Here is a 27,151-nt window from a genome sequence, read left to right as displayed (position 1 = left end):
TATTCAAAATTTTAATAAGTTAAACTCAAAATTTGAGTTCCTTGTTCTCAAAATGAAGAAATTTTTCTTCGTTATTTTCATATACAAAGTTATTCTTTTTTCTTTTGAATGCGCAAAATAGTGATTCAAAACCGTTTCCTTTTGCACGGTTTGGAGTCAAAATTGAATTATTTTGATATCCTTATGCCGGGCTTTTCACTAAGCATAATTGAAACCACAAAACTTCTATTATTGACGTTGATTCATGTTTCAAAGCCGGATCTGGAAAACGACGTATTCTTGCATTCTTTATTTCGATAAGAATATTCCGAGAATGAAAACGCTCTGAACTGCAAGAAGTATTTTTTCACTCAAATGTTTAAAAACTCAACGCTTACTCTAATGTATGAATAAATGTGAGAGAACTCATGGCAACGAGTTTACTTTACTCAAATCCATACTCAAATTTTGAATTTGAGTAATCGCTACTCAAACCATGAGTTATGTTCAAAGAGCGTGTAGGGTAAAGCTAAGTTACCCACTTGTGAGGAATTCTGGCAACCGTCAGAAGGCTGGCTGCATTCCGGCTGCTGTCAAAATTGTCCAGGCAAAATTGCGTCATTATCTCGCCGCACGTGTCTTGTTTATTTCCCTCCTCTTTCTTTTTTCTTTTTTTTATTCGACTACATTTGATATTCGTCAATCCCACATGTACGTACAAAAAACCGATTTTGAGACGAAGTAAATGAGATTGAAATATGAATATGTTTGGTAGTGAGAAAGCAATGTTATTGACAATAACATTTTCCATGATTAGTATATATGAAGGACAATAACTTATTGCCTTTCATATGTATCTTTTATTGAAAAAATAAAACTAAGACGCTTAAAATGTAGAACCGATTCAAAACGGTTCTGCCAATCTTGTATGGCAAAAATCCGACAGAAAAGAACCGTTAATAACCGCTAGGCGAAATTCTTGTTGCAAATCTGCCTGGGGGGAAATCTGCCCGCCGCGTACAAGTGGGTAATAACAGAACATGAAAAATGTTTGTGACTGGGTGTGCTGAGCATCGATGTAAAGCTTCTTTAAAAATTTAAAAAATATGACTTTACTTTGACATTCTAAGCGACCTCTTCGTAGACAAACGTAGACCCCCCTCTTTACCTAGAGTTTCTACCTAGTTTATGAACAATCCATAGGCAGATCACTAAAGACTGTACTCGAAAAAAATTCCTATCAGACAAAAATGTTCAACAGAAATTCATTTTAAGTCAAACATTTTTGAAACTTTTAGCGATCCCATCACAGTCCACGAGTTTCTTTGTGACGTTGGCCGTGTAAGGTATGGCATTGTCGTGCAGCAAACAGACTCTCATCGTCAGCATACCCCTCCTTTTATGTTAAATCACTCTTTTCAATTCTTCAAACGTCTCACAGGAACTTTTCCCTTCGCAACGAGTAAGCGAATTTCGCACTTGGTGGGAGATCGATCCACATTTTTCGCGAGAGTTGCTTCTCCGTCAAGTTTTCAACACACTAACCTTGGATTGGACTCGTTTTGAAGAGAAGCGATCAGGTTACGTGGCAGTGTTACCAACGTTTCGAAAAAGTATTCTCTGCAGCTGTGAGAGCACCAGAGTTTACTTAATTTCTGGACGTGCCTCGTATTAGCTATGTTGGTTCATTCAACCTTCTCTCGTAGGCTTAAACGCACCTTAAACTTAACGCTATTCATCGAATCCTGTGAAACATTTGCGCCACCTTTCTTCTTGCACGCGTTCTTCAAAACCCTGTCGTACTTTCTTTGGCACAAAAAGACACATCACCATCACTGGTTTCGCGTAAAGGCTCGATGCCAGATCCGATCGAAGAAGTGGATTCGGAGGAAAAGTGCCGTTGATAGTGCTTGTCGTTATGTACATTTGCGCACCTGAACTTATTGGAAAATTGGACCTTCCTCTTCCGGGACTTCGCCGTCATCCAGGCAGAACTTTCCGGCTAAAATCTCCAGACCGCGGATTTACCTGGCGACCAATGTAATCTACACTACGGCGACCATTACAATGTACTTCTGCTGCCCCTACCCCTCGCGGTTAAGCTTCTTGGTGCAGGATTTGATCATATGTTTATCGGTTCGGTTAGGTGACTTCCTTATCTTGAATTCATAAAGCCCGGCCCGCTTAATTGTCTCCTAGACGAACCAGACGGAAGAAATTACCTTCTCAGCAAGGATGCTTCGCTTTCCTTTCGCTAGATCGGCTGGGCCTCATTGAACGATATTACCTCATGTGAAACGATTGAATCGACGATTTTCAACTGTTTTGCGATCCACCTTTGGGACTGATCCAGACTTTCACGACCGCGCCCATATTTTTTTGTTGAAGCACTGGTTTAGAAGCCATTTCGATAACCACTTGTCGGATTGTAACAAAATTCCGCACAAGTAAACATTACGTCCTAAATCAGTTTTGCCAAAAAATTCATCAATTCTTACACATATAATAAAAAGTTATTCACAGAAGAAAAGGTTGTATTTTTTCCGATAACAATCTTTGCTTTACTCCTTTCGAATTTTCATCTAAATCAACATGCGCGGCTCCCAGAGGTCAAAAATTCAAAACAATTCGCCCAAAACACATTTTCATGTATTTTTTTACATTCTTCTGTGTAATTGCATCGAACTCCAATATTGTACGGAAATTAGAAGGAACATTAGCACCATAATATTCATTCTAAATGTTGACTTAAAAATCCTGATTTATGAGGTACCGAGCGTCGTTTTTTCATACTCAGCATGATTCTAAAAACAAATGTAACCAAAAAACCGCTTCGTGATATGAAAAATAATTTTTGACATTGAAAACTGAACTCTGAATTTGTGCTCAACGAACCATTTAAAAGGTGCAACGAATTTGTCAATATTCTGACTATGCAAGTTACCATTTGTAGTAAGACTTATGCTGTATTTCTGAACCAAAGGAAAAAAACATACATACAATCGCATTTCAAAAACGACGGTCTAACAAGCAAACTAATCGATTCATTTTTTTTCTTTGTTTGCAGTCTGACGGGAACACCTCGTTTCTTCGCGCAGCTAGAGCAGGCAATCTAGAAAAAGTTTTAGAACATCTTAAAAACAATATTGACATCAATACTAGCAACGCGGTAAGTAAAGAATATATCTTCCTGGTAAATATTTGTTCCGCATACAACGTAGTATGCTTTGCAACTATATCCGATGCCTTATATAAATGACGTCACCACCACGATACATCGATGCTTTCACGACAGTTCTACGAAGTCAGTAATGTTTACCTGCAGACGCCAGTTCATTGCTTCGATAGGACGATGTAAAAAAAAAGTTCGTGCTACCTTATGAATGTCAGGATGATGGAAGATGTCAGTACCATTAGCCTGCAGACCCAGTCTGTTTGTCAAATGTCAACGAACCTCAATTGATCGCGCTAATCACTTATGAATAATGAATAGATATTCGTCTGACAGTTCAAAAAGATTTATGCTTCCTTGCGGAAATGGCAATACGCATGACTCCATCTAGCACGGTTATGGTTCGGCAGAGACATGCGCACGACGTCCATGTTCGAATGCCCGAAGCCACAGCCGGTATCCGTACGGCAAGACTACGGCAGTTTGCAAAGAGCTAGGTTATAGTTTGTTCGAAAACGAAAGTGAAAGCCCCTTTTGTATACGGCGTCACGTCAATCAACCCGAACTGAAGGAATCCGAATTGTTGCCGGAACGGCAAAAAGACAAGCGTGGAGTGAAATTGATATATATGTATTCTAGTGAGACACGCCTTCATGACCCGGTTTTTTATTTGCACTTTTTCTTTTATTTTTTCCAGAATGGCTTAAACGCACTCCATCTGGCCTCGAAGGATGGGCATGTGTCCGTGGTGTCGGAGTTGCTGGCTCGCGGAGCGATCGTGGATGCGGCCACTAAGAAAGGCAACACCGCACTGCATATCGCTTCGCTAGCCGGTCAAGAGGAAGTAGTCAAACTGTTGATTCAGAGCAATGCCTCTGTCAATGTACAATCGCAGAATGGCTTTACGCCACTGTACATGGCAGCACAGGAAAATCATGACTCGGTCGTACGGTTGCTGCTATCCAACGGAGCAAACCAGAGTCTGGCTACTGAGGACGGCTTTACGCCTTTGGCCGTAGCGATGCAGCAGGGCCACGACAAGGTTGTGGCGGTGTTACTGGAAAGTGACACCCGTGGAAAGGTTCGCTTACCAGCTCTTCATATTGCTGCCAAGAAAGATGACGTTAAGGCGGCTACGCTTCTGTTGGAGGTTGGTTGTTGATTGGTTAATACAAAGGGGGTAGTAATTTAAAAGCAACATTTTCTTTCGTTTCTCTAGAATGATCACAATCCGGATGTTACATCTAAGTCCGGTTTCACGCCGTTACACATTGCTTCCCATTACGGTAATGAAGCTATGGCTAATCTGTTGATCCAGAAGGGAGCAGATGTCAACTACGCTGCCAAGCACAACATCAGTCCGCTACATGTAGCTGCTAAGTGGGGCAAGACCAACATGGTCGCTCTGTTGCTTGAAAAAGGGGCTAGCATTGAAAGCAAGACCCGTGATGGGCTAACTCCACTGCATTGTGCCGCACGATCCGGTCATGAACAGGTCGTTGATATGTTGTTGGAGCGAGGAGCTCCCATCAGCGCCAAAACGAAGAATGGACTTGCTCCGCTGCATATGGCTGCCCAGGGGGAGCACGTGGATGCAGCGCGCATTTTGCTTTATCACCGTGCACCAGTCGATGAAGTTACAGTGGATTATTTAACGGCCCTACACGTAGCCGCTCACTGTGGCCATGTACGCGTTGCAAAACTTCTGCTGGACCGTAACGCCGACGCCAACGCACGGGCCTTGAACGGGTTTACTCCGCTGCATATTGCATGCAAGAAGAACCGCATAAAAGTCGTCGAGCTACTGCTGAAGCATGGAGCCAGCATCAGTGCCACTACGGAGAGCGGATTGACACCGTTACACGTTGCTTCCTTCATGGGTTGTATGAACATTGTCATCTATTTGCTGCAGCACGATGCTAGCCCGGATGTACCGACAGTTCGTGGCGAAACGCCCCTCCATCTTGCCGCCAGAGCTAATCAGGTATGTTGATTTACTTTCTCTATAGATTAAGTAGCTGGCAATACTCAGTATTGTTGGAAAGTTCTATTCTAATGGTATTTCTGCTGTTGCCATCGATGTAACACATGGATCAATAAGTCCCGAGACTAACAATGGAAACAACATTTTTTTTGCAAATTTTTTTTTATTCATTATCATAATCACCTTTTAGGGTAATACAATGGTTCCAACGTTTTTTTTTTTCGATGAACTGCTTTCTGAATCATCGACTCGTTGCTGTTTTTGTTCCATCGAAAGCAATCGCGGCACCCACTTGGAAAAAACCTTTTTCATGCTCAATTTTCCATGAAGGATAGTAAATACACTTCCATATGATATCTGTGTCATCTCAGCAATCTCACGGAGCTTCACTTTACGATCTTTCATTATAATTCCACAGGTCTACCCGAGCGTTCCTCGTCATTTGTGTCGGTACGACCACGTTTAAACTCGGCGAACCACCGACAAATGTTTTATCAAAACAAGAAAATCGGTTTTTTCCATTTTTAAACAAACTACAAAACGACTTTACTCCAACCTTGATAACTCAGCTGTTTCTGGTTGGATCGACTTAAAATTTTAACCCGTTTCAAGCAAAAGTTAGTACTCTAGAAAGACGTGGTTACTGGTTTACTACGAGCGCCATTTCTGCTTTAGTCTCGGGACTTATTGATCCATGTGTTAGTTTTTACCATTATTGACTCGGAGATGCACACTTATAGAAATTCGGGAGAATCTATCATTTTCTGACCAGGCCAGACTAGCAAGGGGGCGTTAGGGCTGCGTAGAAATGGTAACAATCAATGCTCAAAGAGAAGCTTTCTTCACTGTAAATTTCCTTTTTTACGGTTTCGGGAGTGTTTTTTTTCTTTTTTTTTTTTTTTTTTTTTTTAAATAACTATTTATTGGAATATGAGTTAAAATTAAATTATTAAGATTTAAATTGGGTGTTCAGCCACAAGTGGTGACTTTTCAGCCCTGTTATATATATATGATTTGGTTATTACCATGAAGACATCATTTGCTTCCGCAATTCTGAGATTTTTGTGTAGGGAAAATTCTAAACCTACTTGTATTGTGTAATGGGGAAAAGGAACTTATATACTAACTTACTAACTAATACAGAGAGCGAATCGATTCAATTGAAGATTGCATCGATTTTTGTCGGAATTTGCTTATAATATTATGTGACATTACATCTAATGGTTCTATATTTGTGAGTCTGTGTAACTCATTTGTACTAAACCAGGGAGGACGCTTCAGAATCATTTTCAGAATTTTATTCTGAATCCTTTGAAGCGTTTTCTTCCTGGTGGAACAACAGCTTGACCAAATTGGTACCGCATAAAGCATGGCTGGTCTGAAAATTTGTTTATAAATTAACAATTTGTTTTTTAGACAGAGCTTAGAATTTCTGTTTATAAGAGGATATAAACATTTAATATATTTATTACACTTTGCCTGGATTCCTTCAATGTGATCCTTGAAAGTGAGTTTTTTGTCATACGTTAAACCTAAGTATTTAGCTTGATCAGACCATGTCAATTCCAAGCCATTCAATTTGAGAATGTGATTATTGTTTGGTTTAAGAAAAGAAGCTCTTGGCTTGTGAGGAAAGATAATTAATTGCGTTTTTGCTGCATTTGGTTTAATTTTCCATTTTGACAGATAATCACTGAAAATATTTAAACTTCTTTGTAGGCGACTGCAGATCACTCTTAGATTTCTACCTGTGGCTAACAGACTTGTGTCGTCACAGAATAGCGATTTCTGACAACCAACGGGTAGATTTGGAAGATCAGAAGTGAAAATATTATACAAGATTGGAGCTACACTCGAACCCTGCGGAACACCGGCTCGTACGGGTAGCAATTCAGATTTACAATTCTGATAGCTAACCTGAAGAGTACGATCAGTTAAATAATTTTGAATCATTTTGATCAAATAAATAGGAAACTGGAAATCAGACATTTTTGCTATTAAACCTTTGTGCCAAACACTGTCGAATGCTTTTTCTATGTCTAGAAGAGCAACTCCAGTGGATAACCCAGAAGATTTATTTGATTTTATCATGTTCGTTACTCTGACAAGTTGATGAGTAGTTGAATGTTCATGACGAAATCCAAACTGCTCTGGTAAAAAAATTGAATTCTCATTTATATGAGTCATCATTCTTAACAAGATAATTTTTTCAAAAAGTTTACTGATAGAAGAAAGTAAGCTAATTGGGCGATAACTTGATGTTTCTGCTGGGTTTTTATCAGGTTTTAGGATAGGAATTACTTTAGCGTTTTTCCATCTTTTTGGGAAGTAAGCTAATGAAAAACACTTGTTGAAAATTTTAACCAGGAGTCTCAAGGCAACATCGGGAAGATTTTTAATAAGAATATTAAAAATTCCATCATTACCAGGAGCCTTCATGTTTTTGAGTTTCCTAATAATTGATTTAATTTCATCAAAATTCGTCTCAATAATGTCATCGTGTGATAACACTTGGGTTGAAATATGATCATACTTCAGTGAGACTTCATTTTCAATAGGACTCACAACGTTTAAATTAAAATTGTGGACACTCTCGAACTGCTGAGCTAGCTTTTGAGCTTTTTCACCATTTGTAAGAAGTATTTGATTTCCTTCCTTGAGAGCAGGAATTGATTTCTGAGGTTTCTTAAGAACCTTAGAAAGTTTCCAGAAAGGTTTAGAATATGGTTTAATTTGTTCAACTTCTTTAGCGAAATTTTCATTTCGCAAAAGAGTAAATCTATGTTTAATTTCTTTTTGTAAATCCTTAACTATGTTTTTCATAGCAGGATCACGAGAACGTTGATATTGTCGTCGACGAACATTCTTCAACCGAATGAGCAGTTGAAGATTGTCATCGATGATAGGAGAATTTAATTTAGTTTGAGCTTTGGGAACTGAAAGATTTCTAGCTTCGATAATATAATGATTCAAATTATCAATTGCTGTGTCGATGTCCGCAGAATTTTCTAAAATAGTTTCATGATCCACATGATTTTCAATGTGAGATCTGTAATCCAACCAATTAGCTCTATGATAGTTGAAAATAGAACTAATTGGATTAATTATAGCTTCGTTGGAAAGTCTGAATGTTACAGGAAGATGATCTGAGTCAAAATCAGCATGAGTAATCGGTTCACTACAAATGTGACTTTGATCTGTTAGAACCAGATCAATTGTAGACGGGTTTTTCACGGAAGAGAAACAAGTAGGATTACTGGGATGAAGAACTGTAAAGTAACCAGCTGAGAGTTGATTATGAAGTATTTTACCATTACTGTTATTTTGCCTACAATTCCACTGGACATGCTTAGCATTTAAGTCCCCTATTACGAAAAATTTCGATCGATATCTTGTAAGTTTTTGCAAATCGCCTTTAAAGAAATTTAATTGTTCGCCGGTGCATTGGAATGGCAAATATGCTCCAGCGATGAAATAAATTCCATGAATGGTTTCAACTTCGATTCCCAAGCTTTCAATAACTTTAGTATTGAAAGAAGGTAAAATTCGATGTTTAATTTGCCGTTGGACAAAAATGGCAACTCCACCACCAATTCCAGTAAACCTGTCAAATCGATGAACCACATAATGTGGATTACTTTTCAATTTTACATTTGCTTTAAGAAAAGTTTCTGTCACAATGGCAATATGAATTTTGCAAACTTTGAGAAAATTATAAAATTCATCTTCACTCGATTTCAAAGATCGAGCATTCCAATTTAAAATATTCAAATAATTATTTAACATCACTGTTAAATTTTAAATTCATTATAATATTATTTGCAAATTTCCATCCGATTTGAAATGCTTCAAAAAGTGATGAAGTCGAATTCATTTGGATGATCATTTGAAAAAGTTGATCTTGTAGGTAGATCATTTTATTTTCAGTTATATCGCCTAAATCGACTTCATTTAAAGAAGCGAATGGCATTGAAGGAATATTTGTAGGTAGACTGCCATTAGAAGAAGATGATTTGGCCGGTCTACCTATTAATAAATTGTTTTCGTTAGAAGAAGAACTGCAAGGCGGTCCTGTGTTTTGATTATTTACATTAGAAGAAATAGGAGATAGATTTCTACCTAATATACCAGCATAACTGACATTAGAAGAAGATGATGACGAGGTCGATCTACCTGTCAATAAATTGTTTTCGTTAGAAGACGAATTGGCAGGTGCCTTAGAAGAATTTTCAGGTATGTTCTGTAAATTTAAGGTCGTTGATTTGACTTGTTGTCTAAGCGAACGAGCGTTTAAAATTTTTTCCCTGACAGGACATTTCAAATAATTGGATTTATGATTTCCATTGCAATTTGAACATGAAAATTTATCAGTGGTTTCATTCATTGGACAAACGTCTTTCGAATGCGATTTACCACAATTCAAACACCGTATATCCATATGACAATTTTTGGTTCCATGGCCGAAGCCTTGGCAACGACGACATTGCGTTAAGTTTGCAATACGATTATGCCGTTTATAATGTTCCCAATGAATTTTAATGTGGGAAATGAAACGTACTTTTTCTAAAGTTTTCAAATTGTTTACATCACTTCGATTGAAGTGTATTAGGTAAAGTTCATGGGAAATTCCAGAGCGTGGTTTAGAAGTACCATTCGCTCTTTTTTTCATAAGTATTACTTGGGAAGGGGCAAAACCAAGCAATTCTTTTATTTCATTTTTAATTTCATCAATACTTTGATCATTTGATAATCCTTTCAAGACAGCCTTGAAGGGTCTGTCTGATTTTATATCATATGAATAAAATTTATGAAGTTTTTCGGACAAATATCGAATAAGACGTTCGTAATCTTCCAATCCATCCACCAAGACTCGACATTCTCCTCTTCGTCCGATTTGAAATGAGACTTTTACTTCCGGGAGAAAAGTAGAAAGCTCAGTACGGAATGCTTTGAAGTCGGAAATCATCACCGTCACTGGTGGCATAGATTGATGTTTCTTCCCAGAACGACAAGCGTCCATTTTGGGAATTTTTGAAGAATTTTCTTCTATGTCGCTACAATCGGATTCAGGAAGAATCTCGTAAATATTGTTAGACGGCATAGGATCAACGGAAGGGAAATCCGTCCGTTGTCTTTTATTTTTACATTCAGATTCTATAAGATCGTGAATGTTATTAGAAAAATGTTGAATAACGGATTGTGATTTATTCCGTATTGAATTATTTTTAGCCTTAGGCTTGTTGCCTTTCCGGTTGGACGCAGGCATTTTTGAAATTAATGAAATTTTAAATTAAATTAACTAGGCTAAATTAGTCTTCGATTAGACTCCTAGCTAGCCTTAAAAAAGGCTGATTAATTTCTTAGTCACTCTAATATCACTCTTTGTATCACTTAGTCACTCTAATATCACTCTTTGTATCACTTAGTCACTTAGTTAGTGATTCAGGTAGCCTTGAAAAAGACTGAAGCCTTGAATCAATGAAACTCTAGGTAGCCAGAAAAAAATTCCAGGAGCCAAGAGCTATACGCGTGCGGTGCGAACGACTGTTCAACACCGACTGTTTCGGGAGTGTTGAAACTTTGGCTTGTTCGACCACAGCTGTAAATTGCCTGCCGAACGAATTTTTTTTGGAAACTTGCTTAAAGTCTTTCAGTGCATAAGTTTCATCGTCCATTATCACGCAGTAAAACAATTTCGATACAACTTTCGAGTCCGGGTTTTAGCCGTCGCATTCTGTTTATCGTTGCGGTTCTATACATATACAAGCAAGTTAAAGAAATTTTTATTTTTCTGGCCACAGTACGTACCGATGGTCTCTTCTGTAATATTTGCATCACCTTAGCGCCGTTCTGGTGGTTCCCGTGATCTGTCTTTGTTCCGCCCTCAGCCTCCCTGGATGCTGCCATATGAGTATCGAAAGATTTAAGAATGTTACGGACTTGCAGGATAACGAAACTCTGCAAGTTTCCTTACTGACAGAGCCCGATTTTCATTGCGACCGCACACAATTGTTTTTCGACGCCATCTTCATTCTAAAAGCTAATAGTAACACCAAAATCTGATTTTACACAATGAACAGACATACGCTCGATGACGCGATGAAGAAGTAGCTAAAGCTCTAAAAAATTCTAATCGTTCTGCAACTACACGGTAAGCAATAAGCATGGACTGATGTCACATTATGACCACGATTAGTTTTGACGTAGAACTACGTCCTTCTTTTCAATACTAGTTCATTTGCTAATCAAAACGAAATTGTTGTAGAGCTATTGTATCAATAGTCATCTAATTTTGTCCGAATCGACAATGGTGTAAAACGAACAGTACGCTATTTGGACAACTTTACGCTTTTTGGCATATTGCGACGCAAGCAGAGTGTGATTTTTTTAAACCCTATATTTCCAAAAAAAACATAAAAACTTGAGAAAATTGATGAAATCTTCATTGGAATCGATAGAACGATCAATATATTATAACGTTTGAAGAAGATTTCATGCAATTGTTGTCCGCGGCTTCGCTTTAGATCCAATTTTGGCTCACTCTCTCCAAAGTTTCGGCTATTATTTCACGAATAAATGCATCAATATTGATTCCCAGTGCGTTGCTGGTTTATCCTTGAAGACAGGAGTCTTAAAATGGCCCTACAAGAAATAGTCCAAAGGCGTTAAATCACATGATCTAGGCGGCCAATTAGCGGCCCAAAACGTAAGATAAACTGTTGACCGAAGGTGGCTCCCAATTTGGTCATTGTTTCGCGTGTCGTGTGGGATGTGACACCGTTTTGTTGAACCTACAAGTCAGACATGTCCAATTCTTCCATTTTGGGGAAAAAATCGTTAATTATCACATGGTAGCGCTTGCCATTCACAGTAACGTTCCTCCTATCATCGCCTTTGAAGAAGTACGGCCCGGTGATGCCACCGAACAGTGACTCTTTTGGGATGCATTGATAGCTCTTGCAATGCTTCTGGCTGGTCTTCATTCGGCAAACCGCACCAGTTCTTCTTCATCAAATCGCCCCCCGCACACTGTCGATCTACTCACAATCACCGACATCGTATCAGGCAGTAGCAGAGACACTGGTTTGAATATCTACTACCAAAATGTTGGTGGAATGAATCGCTCTCTTGTTGACTACTATCTCGCCTGTTCCGATGCTGCTTACGATAGTTATGATTTCACTGAAACCTGGTTGAATGATAACACGTTAACCAACATTTTCGATAGTTCCTACTCCGTGTACCGACAAGACCGTAACGAAACTAACAGTTGCAAAACGAGCGGCGGAGGTATTTTGATTGCCTGTCGTTCCAAATTCAATTCGCGCTTGATAACTTTTTCAAACTGTGGCAATGTTAAGCAAGTTTGGATTGCTCTTTTGTTCTCACATCATACGTTAGGGGCTGTCCATAAAAGACGTCACGCTTTTTTTTGACGATTTTTGACTCCCCATCCCCCCTTTGTCACAAATTGTCACAGAAGCAAAGATCCCCCACCCCCGCTATGTCACATGTCACGAATTCAAAATAAATAAAATTCATCTCAATACATTCTCAATATGTATGACAAACCATACAAATATGAGGGAAAAATCGATTTATTACATGCTGTCATTAGATTGAAAAATATCCCTAAAACTACAAAATCATCGGAATTATTTTATTAATATCAATTATATAAATTAACAAAAGTATTTGGTTGGAATTGATGAAACATTTAAATCATCTGTTTTATTCCTCCTAGGGGTACACAGAATAATATTTCCTTAGTGTAGCATACAGGGCTAAGAAAATAAAAACCAAAACCTCATCAAAACGAGATCACTGCCGGAGAATCTCTTCATTATCAGTTGATCAGCGAAATTTAAATCACAGTGATTTTGAGCTAAAATGATTCTTGATTTATGTAAGTTCAATCATTCGATAAGCTTTGATGTTGGTGGAGGAAAATCACATATGATCAAGATAAGACATGACATGATCTACGTCTAAAATCGTTCATCTTCTGCCCTTTTTTTAAATGGAGTACAATTGAATAAACTGCATCAGAATCAGATAAGAGAAATTCTTATGATATACTATTATCAATGCTAGAAAATCAAATTACTGAAAAAATTGTCAGTGTATAACTTAAGTTAAACCGTTTGAAGACATCTTTTTCTTTTTTACTCATATTAGGCAAAATTTGTTAATTTCGCTAATTCACTCGCTCCTCCGTGCACTTTTGCTAATCACAACAGAAATGATTTCCTGCATCACTCATTTCCGAATTTACAAGAAGAAGCTTCTACATCAACAAATACACGTTTTCCTATAGAATGTAAACGTTTATTGTGGAGATTTTTTCAGGAAATAGGGCAAAGCAGTAAAATAATTAGGTATTTCAAAAATGCGCTCATTGAAAATATTGGACGTCACATTCCAAAAACCTACCCCCCTCCCCCCTGTCACAAAAGGTCACGTTTTATGAAACACCCCCCTCCCCCTTGCGGCGTGACGTCTTTTATGGACAGCCCCTTATACATGTGTGTGCTTTACTTTCCGCCTGATCGCGTGAATGATTCTGACATGATTGAACAACACTTATGTTCACTTTTGTCGATAAGCGATCGAATGAGTTTAAACGACAAAATCGTTAATTTGGGAGACTTTAATGGATTCACGGCTCTTGTAAATATCTTCACCCAGATGCTACATCTTCTTCCAAAACGAATATTACATCACGACTCCTGGACGATTACAATACTGCCGGATTAATTCAACTGAACGATAACACAACAACAACAATCGGCTTCTGGACCTATGTTTTGTCAGTTATGAATTATCAGATAAATGTTCCATAACCGTTGCACCTTCTCCACTAGTTAAAACTTATCGCCATCACCCTCCCCTTCAATCACTATACCAGAAGACACGCCCGTCGTTTTCAATACCATTTCCGAAGCGACAAACTACAAAAATGGAAAATTCGATGCTATGAACCAGTTTCTGCTCTCGTTGAAATGGAAAAACTTATTTTCTAGTGGCGACTGCAATTCTGCTGCTATGTTATGGTCTCATGTAATCTCGTACTCCATCGATCAATTTATACCAAAAAAAAATTCGTCGTGAACCGATACATCCCCCATGGGCGAATCTGACCTTGAAACGTTTTAAATGCGCTAAACGGTCTGCACTAAGGAAATTATCTGAACGGCCTTCGCTTCAATTGCGATCTCACTATATCTACCTTAACAACCGCTATAAACGACTGAACAGAATGTTATACGATGCTCACCTCCTTCGAGTACAAAATAATCTAAAAATCAACCCTAAAAGATTTTGGAACCACGTGAACGAATAAAGGAAAGAATCAGGACTACCCGATCAGATGTTTCTTGATGACGTTGAATCATCGGCGATTTCTGATATTTGCTACTTATTTCAACGACATTTCAGCAGTGTATTCTACAATGAAATTCTTTCGAGTGATCAGATCTCCAAAACTATCATCAATGTTCCTAGCCGCTCTCCAACTAGTTCTCACCCTTTCATAACAACTGCTATGATTGAAAGAGCGTGTATTAAGATGAAATCATCTTCCAAAGCTGGACCGGATGGTATTCCTTCATTAGTATTAAAAAGGTGCTCAAAGAGTCTTCTTATTCCACTGTCGATGTTGTTCAATTTTTCTCTTAGATCAGGAACATTTCCAAATATTTGGAAAAAAAATTATTTATTTTCCCAGTTTTCAAGAAGGGAAATAAAGCCGATGTATCCAGTTATAGTGGTATAGCTGCACTATGTGCCGTATCTAAATTATTTGAAACTATAGTTCTGGATTTCTTGAAACACAACAGCAACAACTACATTTCAGAAACTCAGCACGGATTCATACCGAAACGATCAACTGCAACAAACTTACTCTGCTACACATCTTTTATAGTTCGATCTCTACCATTTTTCTAATAACATTCACGATCTTATAGAATCTGAATGTAAAAATAAAAGACAACGGACGGATTTCCCTTCCGTTGATCCTATGCCGTCTAACAATATTTACGAGATTCTTCCTGAATCCGATTGTAGCGACATAGAAGAAAATTCTTCAAAAATTCCCAAAATGGACGCTTGTCGTTCTGGGAAGAAACATCAATCTATGCCACCAGTGACGGTGATGATTTCCGACTTCAAAGCATTTCGTACTGAGCTTTCTACTTTTCTCCCGGAAGTAAAAGTTTCATTTCAAATCGGACGAAGAGGAGAATGTCGAGTCTTGGTAGATGGATTGGAAGATTACGAACGTATTATTCGATATTTGTCCGAAAAACTTCATAAATTTTATTCATATGATATAAAATCAGAGAGACCCTTCAAGGCTGTCTTGAAAGGATTATCAAATGATCAAAGTATTGATGAAATTAAAAATGAACTAAACGAATTGCTTGGTTTTGCCCCTTCCCAAGTAATACTTATGAAAAAAAGAGCGAATGGTACTTCTAAACCACGCTCTGGAATTTCCCATGAACTTTACCTAATACACTTCAATCGAAGTGATGTAAACAATTTGAAAACTTTAGAAAAAGTACGTTTCATTTCCCACATTAAAATTCATTGGGAACATTATAAACGGCATAATCGTATTGCAAACTTAACGCAATGTCGTCGTTGCCAAGGCTTCGGTCATGGAACCAAAAATTGTCATATGGATATACGGTGTTTGAATTGTGGTAAATCGCATTCGAAAGACGTTTGTCCAATGAATGAAACCACTGATAAATTTTCATGTTCAAATTGCAATGGAAATCATAAATCCAATTATTTGAAATGTCCTGTCAGGGAAAAAATTTTAAACGCTCGTTCGCTTCGACAACAAGTCAAATCAACGACCTTAAATTTACAGAACATACCTGAAAAACAAAAAACCGTTACAAATGCCACGCCTAATTTTTCTAAGGCACTGATTTCTTCGAAACAAAAAACAGGTACGCCTGCCAATTCGTCTTCTAACGAAAACAATTTATTGACAGGTAGATCGACCTCGTCATCATCTTCTTCTAATGTCAGTTATGCTGGTATATTAGGTAGAAATCTATCACCTATTTCTTCTAATGTAAATAATCAAAACACAGGACCGCCTTGCAGTTCTTCTTCTAACGAAAACAATTTATTTATAGGTAGACCGGCCAAATCATCTTCTTCTAATGGCAGTCTACCTATAAATATTCCTTCAATGCCATTCGCTTCTTTAAATGAAGTCGATTTAGGCGATATAACTGAAAATAAAATGATCTACCTACAAGATCAACTTTTTCAAATGATCATCCAAATGAATTCGACTTCATCACTTTTTGAAGCATTTCAAATCGGATGGAAATTTGCAAATAATATTATAATGAATTTAAAATTTAACAGTGATGTTAAATAATTATTTGAATATTTTAAATTGGAATGCTCGATCTTTGAAATCGAGTGAAGATGAATTTTATAATTTTCTCAAAGTTCACAAAATTCATATTGCCATTGTGACAGAAACTTTTCTTAAACCAAATGTAAAATTGAAAAGTAATCCACATTATGTGGTTCATCGATTTGACAGGTTTACTGGAATAGGTGGGGGAGTTGCCATTTTTGTCCAACGGCAAATTAAACATCGAATTTTACCTTCTTTCAATACTAAAGTTATTGAAAGCTTGGGAATCGAAGTTGAAACCATTCATGGAATTTATTTCATCGCTGGAGCATATTTTCCATTCCAATGCACCGGCGAACAATTAAATTTCTTTAAAGGCGATTTGCAAAAACTTACAAGATATCGATCGAAATTTTTCGTAATAGGGGACTTAAATGCTAAGCATGTCCAGTGGAATTGTAGGCAAAATAACAGTAATGGTAAAATACTTCATAATCAACTGTCAGCTGGTTACTTCACAGTTCTTCATCCCAGTAATCCTACTTGTTTCTCTTCCGTGAAAAACCCGTCTACAATTGATCTGGTTCTAACAGATCAAAGTAACATTTGTAGTGAACCGATTACTCATGCTGACTTTGACTCAGACCATCTTCCTGTAACATTCAGACTTTCCAACGAAGCTATAATTAATCCAATTAGTTCTATTTTCAACTATCATAGAGCTAATTGGTTGTATTACAGATCTCACATTGAAAACCATGTGGATCATGAAACTATTTTAGAAAATTCTGCGGACATCGACACAGCAATTGATAATTTGAATCATTATATTATCGAAGCTAGAAATCTTTCAGTTCCCAAAGCTCAAACTAAATTAAATTCTCCTATCATCGATGACAATCTTCAACTGCTCATTCGGTTGAAGAATGTTCGTCGACGACAATATCAACGTTCTCGTGATCCTGCTATGAAAAACATAGTTAAGGATTTACAAAAAGAAATTAAACATAGATTTACTCTTTTGCGAAATGAAAATTTCGCTAAAGAAGTTGAACAAATTAAACCATATTCTAAACCTTTCTGGAAACTTTCTAAGGTTCTTAAGAAACCTCAGAAACCAATTCCTGCTCTCAAGGAAGGAAATCAAATACTTCTTACAAATGGCGAAAAAGCTCAAAAACTTGCTCAGCAGTTCGAGAGTGTCCACAATTTTAATTTAAACGTTGTGAGTCCTATTGAAAATGAAGTCTCACTGAAATATGATCATATTTCAACCCAAGTGTTATCACACGATGACATTATTGAGACGAATTTTGATGAAATTAAATCAATTATTAGGAAACTCAAAAACATGAAGGCTCCTGGTAATGATGGAATTTTTAATATTCTTATTAAAAATCTTCCCGATGTTGCCTTGAGACTACTGGTTAAAATTTTCAACAAGTGTTTTTCATTAGCTTACTTCCCAAAAAGATGGAAAAACGCTAAAGTAATTCCTATCCTAAAACCTGATAAAAACCCAGCAGAAACATCAAGTTATCGCCCAATTAGCTTACTTTCTTCTATCAGTAAACTTTTTGAAAAAATTATCTTGTTGAGAATGATGACTCATATAAATGAGAATTCAATTTTTTTACCAGAGCAGTTTGGATTTCGTCATGAACATTCAACTACTCATCAACTTGTGAGAGTAACGAACATGATAAAATCAAATAAATCTTCTGGGTTATCCACTGGAGTTGCTCTTCTAGACATAGAAAAAGCATTCGACAGTGTTTGGCACAAAGGTTTAATAGCAAAAATGTCTGATTTCCAGTTTCCTATTTATTTGATCAAAATGATTCAAAATTATTTAACTGATCGTACTCTTCAGGTTAGCTATCAGAATTGTAAATCTGAATTGCTACCCGTACGAGCCGGTGTTCCGCAGGGTTCGAGTGTAGCTCCAATCTTGTATAATATTTTCACTTCTGATCTTCCAAATCTACCCGTTGGTTGTCAGAAATCGCTATTCTGTGACGACACAAGTCTGTTAGCCACAGGTAGAAATCTAAGAGTGATCTGCAGTCGCCTACAAAGAAGTTTAAATATTTTCAGTGATTATCTGTCAAAATGGAAAATTAAACCAAATGCAGCAAAAACGCAATTAATTATCTTTCCTCACAAGCCAAGAGCTTCTTTTCTTAAACCAAACAATAATCACATTCTCAAATTGAATGGCTTGGAATTGACATGGTCTGATCAAGCTAAATACTTAGGTTTAACGTATGACAAAAAACTCACTTTCAAGGATCACATTGAAGGAATCCAGGCAAAGTGTAATAAATATATTAAATGTTTATATCCTCTTATAAACAGAAATTCTAAGCTCTGTCTAAAAAACAAATTGTTAATTTATAAACAAATTTTCAGACCAGCCATGCTTTATGCGGTACCAATTTGGTCAAGCTGTTGTTCCACCAGGAAGAAAACGCTTCAAAGGATTCAGAATAAAATTCTGAAAATGATTCTGAAGCGTCCTCCCTGGTTTAATACAAATGAGTTACACAGACTCACAAATATAGAACCATTAGATGTAATGTCACATAATATTATAAGCAAATTCCGACAAAAATCGATGCAATCTTCAATTGAATCGATTCGCTCTCTGTATTAGTTAGTAAGTTAGTATATAAGTTCCTTTTCCCCATTACACAATACAAGTAGGTTTAGAATTTTCCCTACACAAAAATCTCAGAATTGCGGAAGCAAATGATGTCTTCATGGTAATAACCAAATCATATATATATATATATATATATATATATATATATATATATATATATATATATATATATATATATATATATATATATATATATATATATATATATATATATATATATATATATATATATATATATATATATATATATATATATATATATATATATATATATATATATATATATATATATATATATATATATATATATATATATATATAACAGGGCTGAAAAGTCACCACTTGTGGCTGAACACCCAATTCAAATCTTAATAATTTAATTTTAACTCATATTCCAATAAATAGTTATTAAAAAAAAAAAAAAGTTCGATCTCTACAAGCACGCCTACAGGTTGATGCAATCTACACTGATTTCTCTGCAGCCTTTGACAAAATAAACCACCAAATAGCAGTAGCAAAACTCAATAGACTTGGTTTCAGTGGATCGTTGCTAAATTGGCTCGAGTCGTATCTAATTGGTCGCGAAATGTCTGTGAAGATCGGAGACTTCATCACAGTGCCTTTCGCAGTCAACTCTGGAGTCCCTCACTTAGGTCCATTTTTTTAATAATTATTTATTGGAATATGAGTTAAAATTAAATTATTATGATTTAAATTGGGTGTTCAGCCACAAGTGGTGACTTTTCAGCCCTTTTATATATACGATTTGGTTGAGGACATCATTTGCTTCCGGAATTCTGAGATTTTTGTGTAGGGAAAATTCTAAACCTACTTGTATTGTGTAATGGGGAAAAGGAACTTATATACTAACTTACTAACTAATACAGAGAGCGAATCGATTCAATTGAAGATTGCATCGATTTTTGTCGGAATTTGCATATAATATTATGTGACATTACATCTAATGGTTCTATATTTGTGAGTCTGTGTAACTCATTTGTACTATACCAGGGAGGACGCTTCAAAATCATTTTCAGAATTTTATTCTGAATCCTTTGAAGCGTTTTCTTCCTGGTGGAACAACAACTTGACCAAATTGGTACTGCATAAAGCATGGCTGGTCTGAAAATTTGTTTATAAATTAACAATTTGTTTTTTAGACAGAGCTTAGAATTTCTGTTTATAAAAGGATATAAACATTTAATATATTTATTACACTTGGCCTGGATTCCTTCAATGTGATCCTTGAAAGTGAGTTTTTTGTCATACGTTAAACCTAAGTATTTAGCTTGATCAGACCATGTCAATTCCAAGCCATTCAATTTGAGAATGTGATTATTGTTTGGTTTAAGAAAATAAGCTCTTGGCTTATGAGGAAAGATAATTAATTGCGTTTTTGCTGCATTTGGTTTAATTTTCCATTTTGACAGATAATCACTGAAAATATTTAAACTTCTTTGTAGGCAACTGCAGATCACTCTTAGATTTCTACCTGTGGCTAACAGACTTGTATCGTTACAGAATAGCGATTTCTGACAACCAACGTGTAGATTTGGAAGATCAGAAGTGAAAATATTATACAAGAATGCAGCTACGCTCGAACCCTGCGGAACACCTGCTCGTACGGGTAGCAATTCAGATTTACAATTCTGATAGCTAACCTGAAGAGTACGATCAGTTAAATAATTTTGAATCATTTTGATCAAATAAATAGGAAACTGAAAATCAGACATTTTTGCTATTAAACCTTTGTGTCAAACACTGTCGAATGCTTTTTTTATGTCTAGAAGAGCAACTCCAGTGGATAACCCAGAAGATTTATTTGCTTTTATCATGTTTGTAACTCTTACAAGTTGATGAGTAGTTGAATGTTCATGACGAAATCCAAACTGCTCTGATAAAATATTGAATTCTCATTTATATGAGACATCATTCTCAACAAGATAATTTTTTCAAAAAGTTTACTTATAGAAGAAAGTAAGCTAATTGGTCGATAACTTGATGTTTCTGCTGGGTTTTTATCAGGTTTGAGGATAGGAATTACTTTAGCGTTTTTCCATCTTTTTGGGAAGTAAGCTAATGAAAAGCACTTGTTGAAAATTTTAACCAAGAGTCTCAAGGCAACATCGGGAAGATTTTTAATAAGAATATTAAAAATTCCATCATTACCAGGAGCCTTCATGTTTTTAAGTTTCCTAATAATTGATTTAATTTCATCAAAATTCGTCTCAATAATGCCATCTTGTGATAACACTTGGGTTGAAATATGATCATATTTCAGTGAGACTTAATTTTCAATAGGACTCACAACGTTCAAATTAAAATTGTGGACACTCTCGAACTGCTGAGCAAGTTTTTGAGCTTTTTCGCCATTTGTAAGAAGTATTTGATTTCCTTCCTTGAGAACAGGAATTGGTTTCTGAAGTTTCTTAAGAACCTTAGAAAGTTTCCAGAAAGGTTTAGAATATGGTTTAATTTGTTCAACTTCTTTAGTGAAATTTTCATTTCGCAAAAGAGTAAATCTATGTTTAATTTCTTTTTGTAAATCCTTAACTATGTTTTTCATAGCAGGATCACGAGAACGTTGATATTGTCGTCGACGAACATTCTTCAACCGAATGAGCAGTTGAAGATTGTCATCGATGATAGGAGAATTTAATTTAGTTTGAGCTTTGGGAACTGAAAGATTTCTAGCTTCGATAATATAATGATTCAAATTATCAATTGCTGTGTCGATGTCCGCAGAATTTTCTAAAATAGTTTCATGATCCACATGATTTTCAATGTGAGATCTGTAATCCAACCAATTTGCTCTATGATAGTTGAATATAGAACTAATTGGATTAATTAAAGCTTCGTTGGAAAGTCTGAATGTTACAGGAAGATGATCTGAGTCAAAGTCAGCATGTGTAATCGGTTCACTACAAATGTGACTTTGATCTGTTAGAACCAGATCAATTGAAGACGGGTTTTTCACGGAAGAGAAACAAGTCGGATTACTGGGATGAAGAACTGTGAAGTAACCAGCTGAGAGTTGATTATGAAATATTTTACCATTACTGTTATTTTGCCTACAATTCCACTGGACATGCTTAGCATTTAAGTCCCCTATTACGAAAAATTTCGGTCGATATCTTGTGAGTTTTTGCAAATCGCCTTGAAAGAAATTTAATTGTTCGCCGGTGCATTGGAATGGAAAATATGCTCCAGCGATGAAATAAATTCCATGAATGATTTCAACTTCGTTTCCCAAGCTTTCAATTTGTAACGGTTTTTTGATTTTCACGTATGTTCTGTAAATTTAAGGTCGTTGATTTGGCTTGTTGGCTAAGCGAACGAGCGTTTAAATTTTTTTCCCTGACAGGACATTTCAAATAATTGGATTTATGATTTCCATCGCAATTTGAACATGAAAATTTATCAGTGGTTCCATTCATTGGACAAACGTCTTTCGAATGCGATCTACCACAATTCAAGCACCGTATATCCATATGACAATTTTTGGTTCCATGGCCGTAGCCTTGGCAACGACGACATTGCGTTAAGTTTGCAATACGATTATGCCGTTTATAATGTTCCCAATGAATTTAAAGGTGGGAAATGAAACGTACTTTTTCTAAAGTTTTCAAATTGTTTACATCACTTCGATTGAAGTGTATTAGGTAAAGTTCATGGGAAATTCCAGAGCGTGGTTTAGAAGTACCATTCGTTTTTTTTCATAAGTATTACTTGGAAAGGGGCAAAACCAAGCAATTCTTTTAGTTCGTTCATCAGTACTTTGATCTTTTGATAAGCCTTTCAAGACAGCCTTGAAGGGTCTGTCTGATTTTAATATCATATGATGAAATTTATGAAGTTTTTCGGACAAATATCGGTTAAGACGTTCGTAATCTTCCAATTCATCAACCAAGACTCGACATTCTCCTCTTCGTCCGATTTGAAATGAGACTTTTACTTCTGGGAGAAAAGTAGAAAGCTCAATCCGGAATGCTTTGAAGTCGGAAATCATCACCGTCACTGGTGGCATAGATTGTTGTTTCTTCCCAGAACGACAAGCATCTATTTTAAGAATTTTTGAGGAATTTTCTTCTATGTCGCTACAATCGGATTCAGGAAGAATCTCGTAAATATTGTTAGACGGCATAGAATCAACGGAAGGGAAATCCGTCCGTTGTCTTTTATTTTTACATTCAGATTCTATAAGATCATGAATGTTATTAGAAAAATGTTGACTAACGGATTGTGATTTATTCCGTATTGAATTATTTTTAGCCTTAGGCTTGTTGCCTTTCCGGTTGGACGCAGGCATTTTTGAAATAAATGAAATTTTAAATTAAATTAACTAGGCTAAATTAGTCTTCGATTAAACTCCTAGTTTGGAAAAGTCTTGATAAAGACTGAGTTTGTGGTAGTCTTAATAAAGACTGATCAGTTCGAAGAATAGTTCTTTGAATAGCTAGCCTTAAAAAAGGCTGATTAATTTCTTAGTCACTCTAATATCACTCTTTGTATCACTTAGTCACTCTAATATCACTCTTTGCATAGCCTTGAGAAAGGCTGACTAATTGATAGTCTTTAAAAAGACTGTTAGTGATTCAGGTAGCCTTGAAAAAGACTAAAGCCTTGAATCAATGAAACTCTAGGCAGCCAGAAAAAAATTCCAGGAGCCAAGAGCTATACGCGTGCGGTGCGAACGACTGTTCAACACCGACTGAGCTGCTTCCATGTATTCATTGATTCATAACCATTTAAATAAGAAATAAAAATGAATTAACAACAGTTTCCTCATTGTCTCCTCCACAGACCGACATCATTCGCATACTTTTGCGTAACGGAGCCCAGGTGGACGCTCGGGCCCGAGAACAGCAGACTCCGCTGCACATCGCATCCCGTCTCGGCAATGTGGATATCGTGATGCTGCTCCTACAGCACGGTGCCCAGGTCGATGCCGTCACCAAGGATATGTACACGGCGCTTCACATTGCCGCCAAGGAAGGCCAGGACGAGGTAAAGAACCTGGTAGCTAAGAAACTGATGGATCATATTGACACGGTCTATCTGATGCAGTTGTTCTGGATCAGACACCAGGAGTACTTTATATAGGAAACTAGGTGCTATTTTTTTCGTATGGTTTTAGAAACACATTTTTATGTTACGTTGATTTCATTTGTGATTGATAAGCAGTTTAGATACGAAAACTTGTTCGATCGGCACAAACAAAAAAAAATGACACGACTTGTCGAGTAGATTCGATAAGGCTATTCGAAATCAAATTAACTACGCACAAACGGATGCAGGTGGATTTTCTATGTTACGCAGGATTGTTGTTTTTTTTTCAGAGGTGCTTAGTGAGCAACAAAACAAAACATTTCTAGTCACTTGTTGCTTACAATTTTTAGTTGGAATAAATGTTATTTTCTATGTGAATCAAACCACTTTCTTTTTGTTTACTCTCTTTATGTTTAAATGTTCATTTGCCCACGCTCACTTGTTCTCTATGCTCGTATTATTTTGGAACACGAGATTTTCAGCAAACTTAATTTATCTTAAAAAATTGGTTGCATTTTTTTCGACAGGAAGTTTAGAACAGGTAGTTATATTTTGATTTACGATTTTATTTTGTTTTGCTTGAGAAGCATGTTTCATAAATCGATACTAAAATGACTAACATCGACTAGTGGTTCGCTAACCATAGGCCATACTTAACAGCATCTTGTTTAAAGTGACACAACACGGTCAAGTTTCAGTTGACCGCTGAGTCCTCAAGTATATTACCAGTACCCAATAATCTCATGTTTTGCATTTCAGGTTGCTGGAGTCCTACTGGACCATGGTGCGCAGATCGATGCCGCTACCAAGAAAGGCTTCACTCCATTGCATCTTACTGCCAAGTACGGGCACATTAAGGTGGCAGAACAGCTGCTAACTAAAAATGCCCCAGTCGATGCCCAGGGCAAGAACGGTGTAACACCATTGCATGTTGCTAGTCATTACGATCATCAGAACGTTGCTCTGCTGCTACTAGAAAAAGGCGCTAGTCCTCATGCCACTGCTAAGAACGGCCATACTCCTCTGCACATTGCGGCTCGTAAAAATCAAATGAATATTGCTACCACGTTATTACAGTATGGTGCCCAAGCCAATGCTGAAAGCAAGGCTGGATTTACGCCACTACACTTAAGCTCACAGGAAGGCCACCACGAAATGTCGGCGTTGTTGCTGGAGAACAAGGCTAACCCAGACCACCAGGCACGTAACGGGCTAACCCCAATGCATCTGTGTGCTCAGGAAGACCGAGTCAATGTAGCACAAGTTCTGGTCAAGCACGGTGCTGATACACATGCTGCAACGAAGGCTGGTTACACGCCACTGCATGTTGCTTCTCATTTCGGTCAGGCCAACATGGTGCGCTACCTTCTACAACAGGGGGTAGATGTCAACGCTGCTACCGGTATCGGATACACACCGCTCCACCAAGCTGCACAGCAAGGACACTGTCACATTGTTAATATCTTGCTTGAGAATCAGGCAGACCCTAATGCCGTTACTAATGTAAGTTAACGTAGCGGTTATACGATTTGGTAGCGTTATACAATTCCTTCAATTTTGTTTTTCATAGAATGGACAAACATCTCTAAAAATTGCCCAGAAGCTGGGATATATCAGTGTGCTTGAATCACTGAAATCAGTTACCGATACGAAGGCTACACCAGATCAACCGCCTTCGGAGGAGAAGTATCGTGTTGTCGCTCCGGAAGCCATGCACGAAACGTTCATGTCCGATTCCGAAGAAGAAGGAGGTAATTGAATGCCAGTGCTTATTTTTCGGGTTTTCCGTCATAGTTAAACTAAATCTGTTAACTCTCAGGCGAAGACACCGTACTCTCCGATCAACCGTATCGCTATTTGACCGTGGATGAGATGAAATCCCTTGGAGATGATTCGCTGCCGATAGACGTGACACGGGATGAACGTCACGATTCGAACAGGATGGTTCAAAGTAGCGAATCACACCAGTTTCCACCAACTGCAATGGAGGATTCCATCAGCCCCCAGCACGCCTCGATGGTACAGTCGGGTATCTCGGTTACCGATTTCACTGACAATATCAACATCGAACGTCAGTCTCACGTCGGGTGAGTATCGCAACAGACCCCTGAATGTCTCGGTTAAGGTCTAACATTCTAACACTCTAACACGCTGCCGGACTAACATTCAATCCTAGCAGAAAGCTACATTGGAAGAAGTAAGTGCCATAGGATCTTGTCATGAAAATAATCAACAAATCACTAATTCGCATTTATTCCACTATCCCACAGTTTCCTGGTTTCCTTCTTGGTGGACGCTCGCGGTGGAGCGATGCGTGGATGCCGTCATAGCGGAGTGCGCATCATCGTTCCACCTCGTTCGGCTGCACAACCAACACGAATCACTTGTCGCTATGTGAAACCTCAGCGTACCATGCATCCACCACCGTTGATGGAGGGTGAGGCGTTGGCCAGCCGCGTTCTGGAACTCGGTCCAGTGGGAGCTAAATTTCTCGGACCGGTCATCATGGAGGTACCGCACTTTGCTTCCCTGCGGGGCAAGGAGCGTGAGATCGTCATTCTTCGATCGGATAATGGAGAAACATGGCGCGAGCATAACATCGACATGTCCGACGAAATTGTTCATGACGTGCTGAACGAGTGTTTTGAGCCCGAAGGTTAGTACGAGAACAAATTAGGAGTGCTTGTGTCGATTTCCATTGGAAAAATGACGGGGCCGCAGATTGTTCTGGGTTTTAGTGGAAAACCTCGTTAAACTTGAAGATTATACTCTGATTGAACCAAGGATTTCTCTGTTTTCTCATGATTTGTCCTAACCATTAGTAAAGCTTTACACGTGGGATTCAATGCCAGGCAGTTAGACTAATTTTGTCCATGTAGACATGGCTAAGCAACGCAAACCTACCGAATG

The 27,151-nt window shown here is 37.4% G+C and overlaps 1 protein-coding gene across 1 annotated transcript in view; it reads left to right on the top strand.

Moving 5' to 3' along the window:
* Positions 1-27,151, top strand: part of LOC131432135 (ankyrin-3-like) — a 165,215-nt gene that overhangs the window by 129,115 nt on the left and 8,949 nt on the right. The window contains exons 4-12 of the mRNA XM_058598236.1: positions 3,047-3,148; positions 3,849-4,301; positions 4,371-5,135; positions 23,996-24,199; positions 25,001-25,744; positions 25,812-25,992; positions 26,061-26,328; positions 26,421-26,438; positions 26,512-26,897. Coding sequence (XP_058454219.1) covers positions 3,047-3,148; positions 3,849-4,301; positions 4,371-5,135; positions 23,996-24,199; positions 25,001-25,744; positions 25,812-25,992; positions 26,061-26,328; positions 26,421-26,438; positions 26,512-26,897 — 3,121 coding nt within the window. The remainder of the gene's footprint in view (positions 1-3,046; positions 3,149-3,848; positions 4,302-4,370; positions 5,136-23,995; positions 24,200-25,000; positions 25,745-25,811; positions 25,993-26,060; positions 26,329-26,420; positions 26,439-26,511; positions 26,898-27,151) is intronic.

This window comes from Malaya genurostris, chromosome 2 (genome assembly GCF_030247185.1).
Source record: "Malaya genurostris strain Urasoe2022 chromosome 2, Malgen_1.1, whole genome shotgun sequence".
Lineage (NCBI taxonomy): Eukaryota > Metazoa > Arthropoda > Insecta > Diptera > Culicidae > Malaya > Malaya genurostris.
This window is presented reverse-complemented; position numbering and strand designations above follow the sequence as displayed.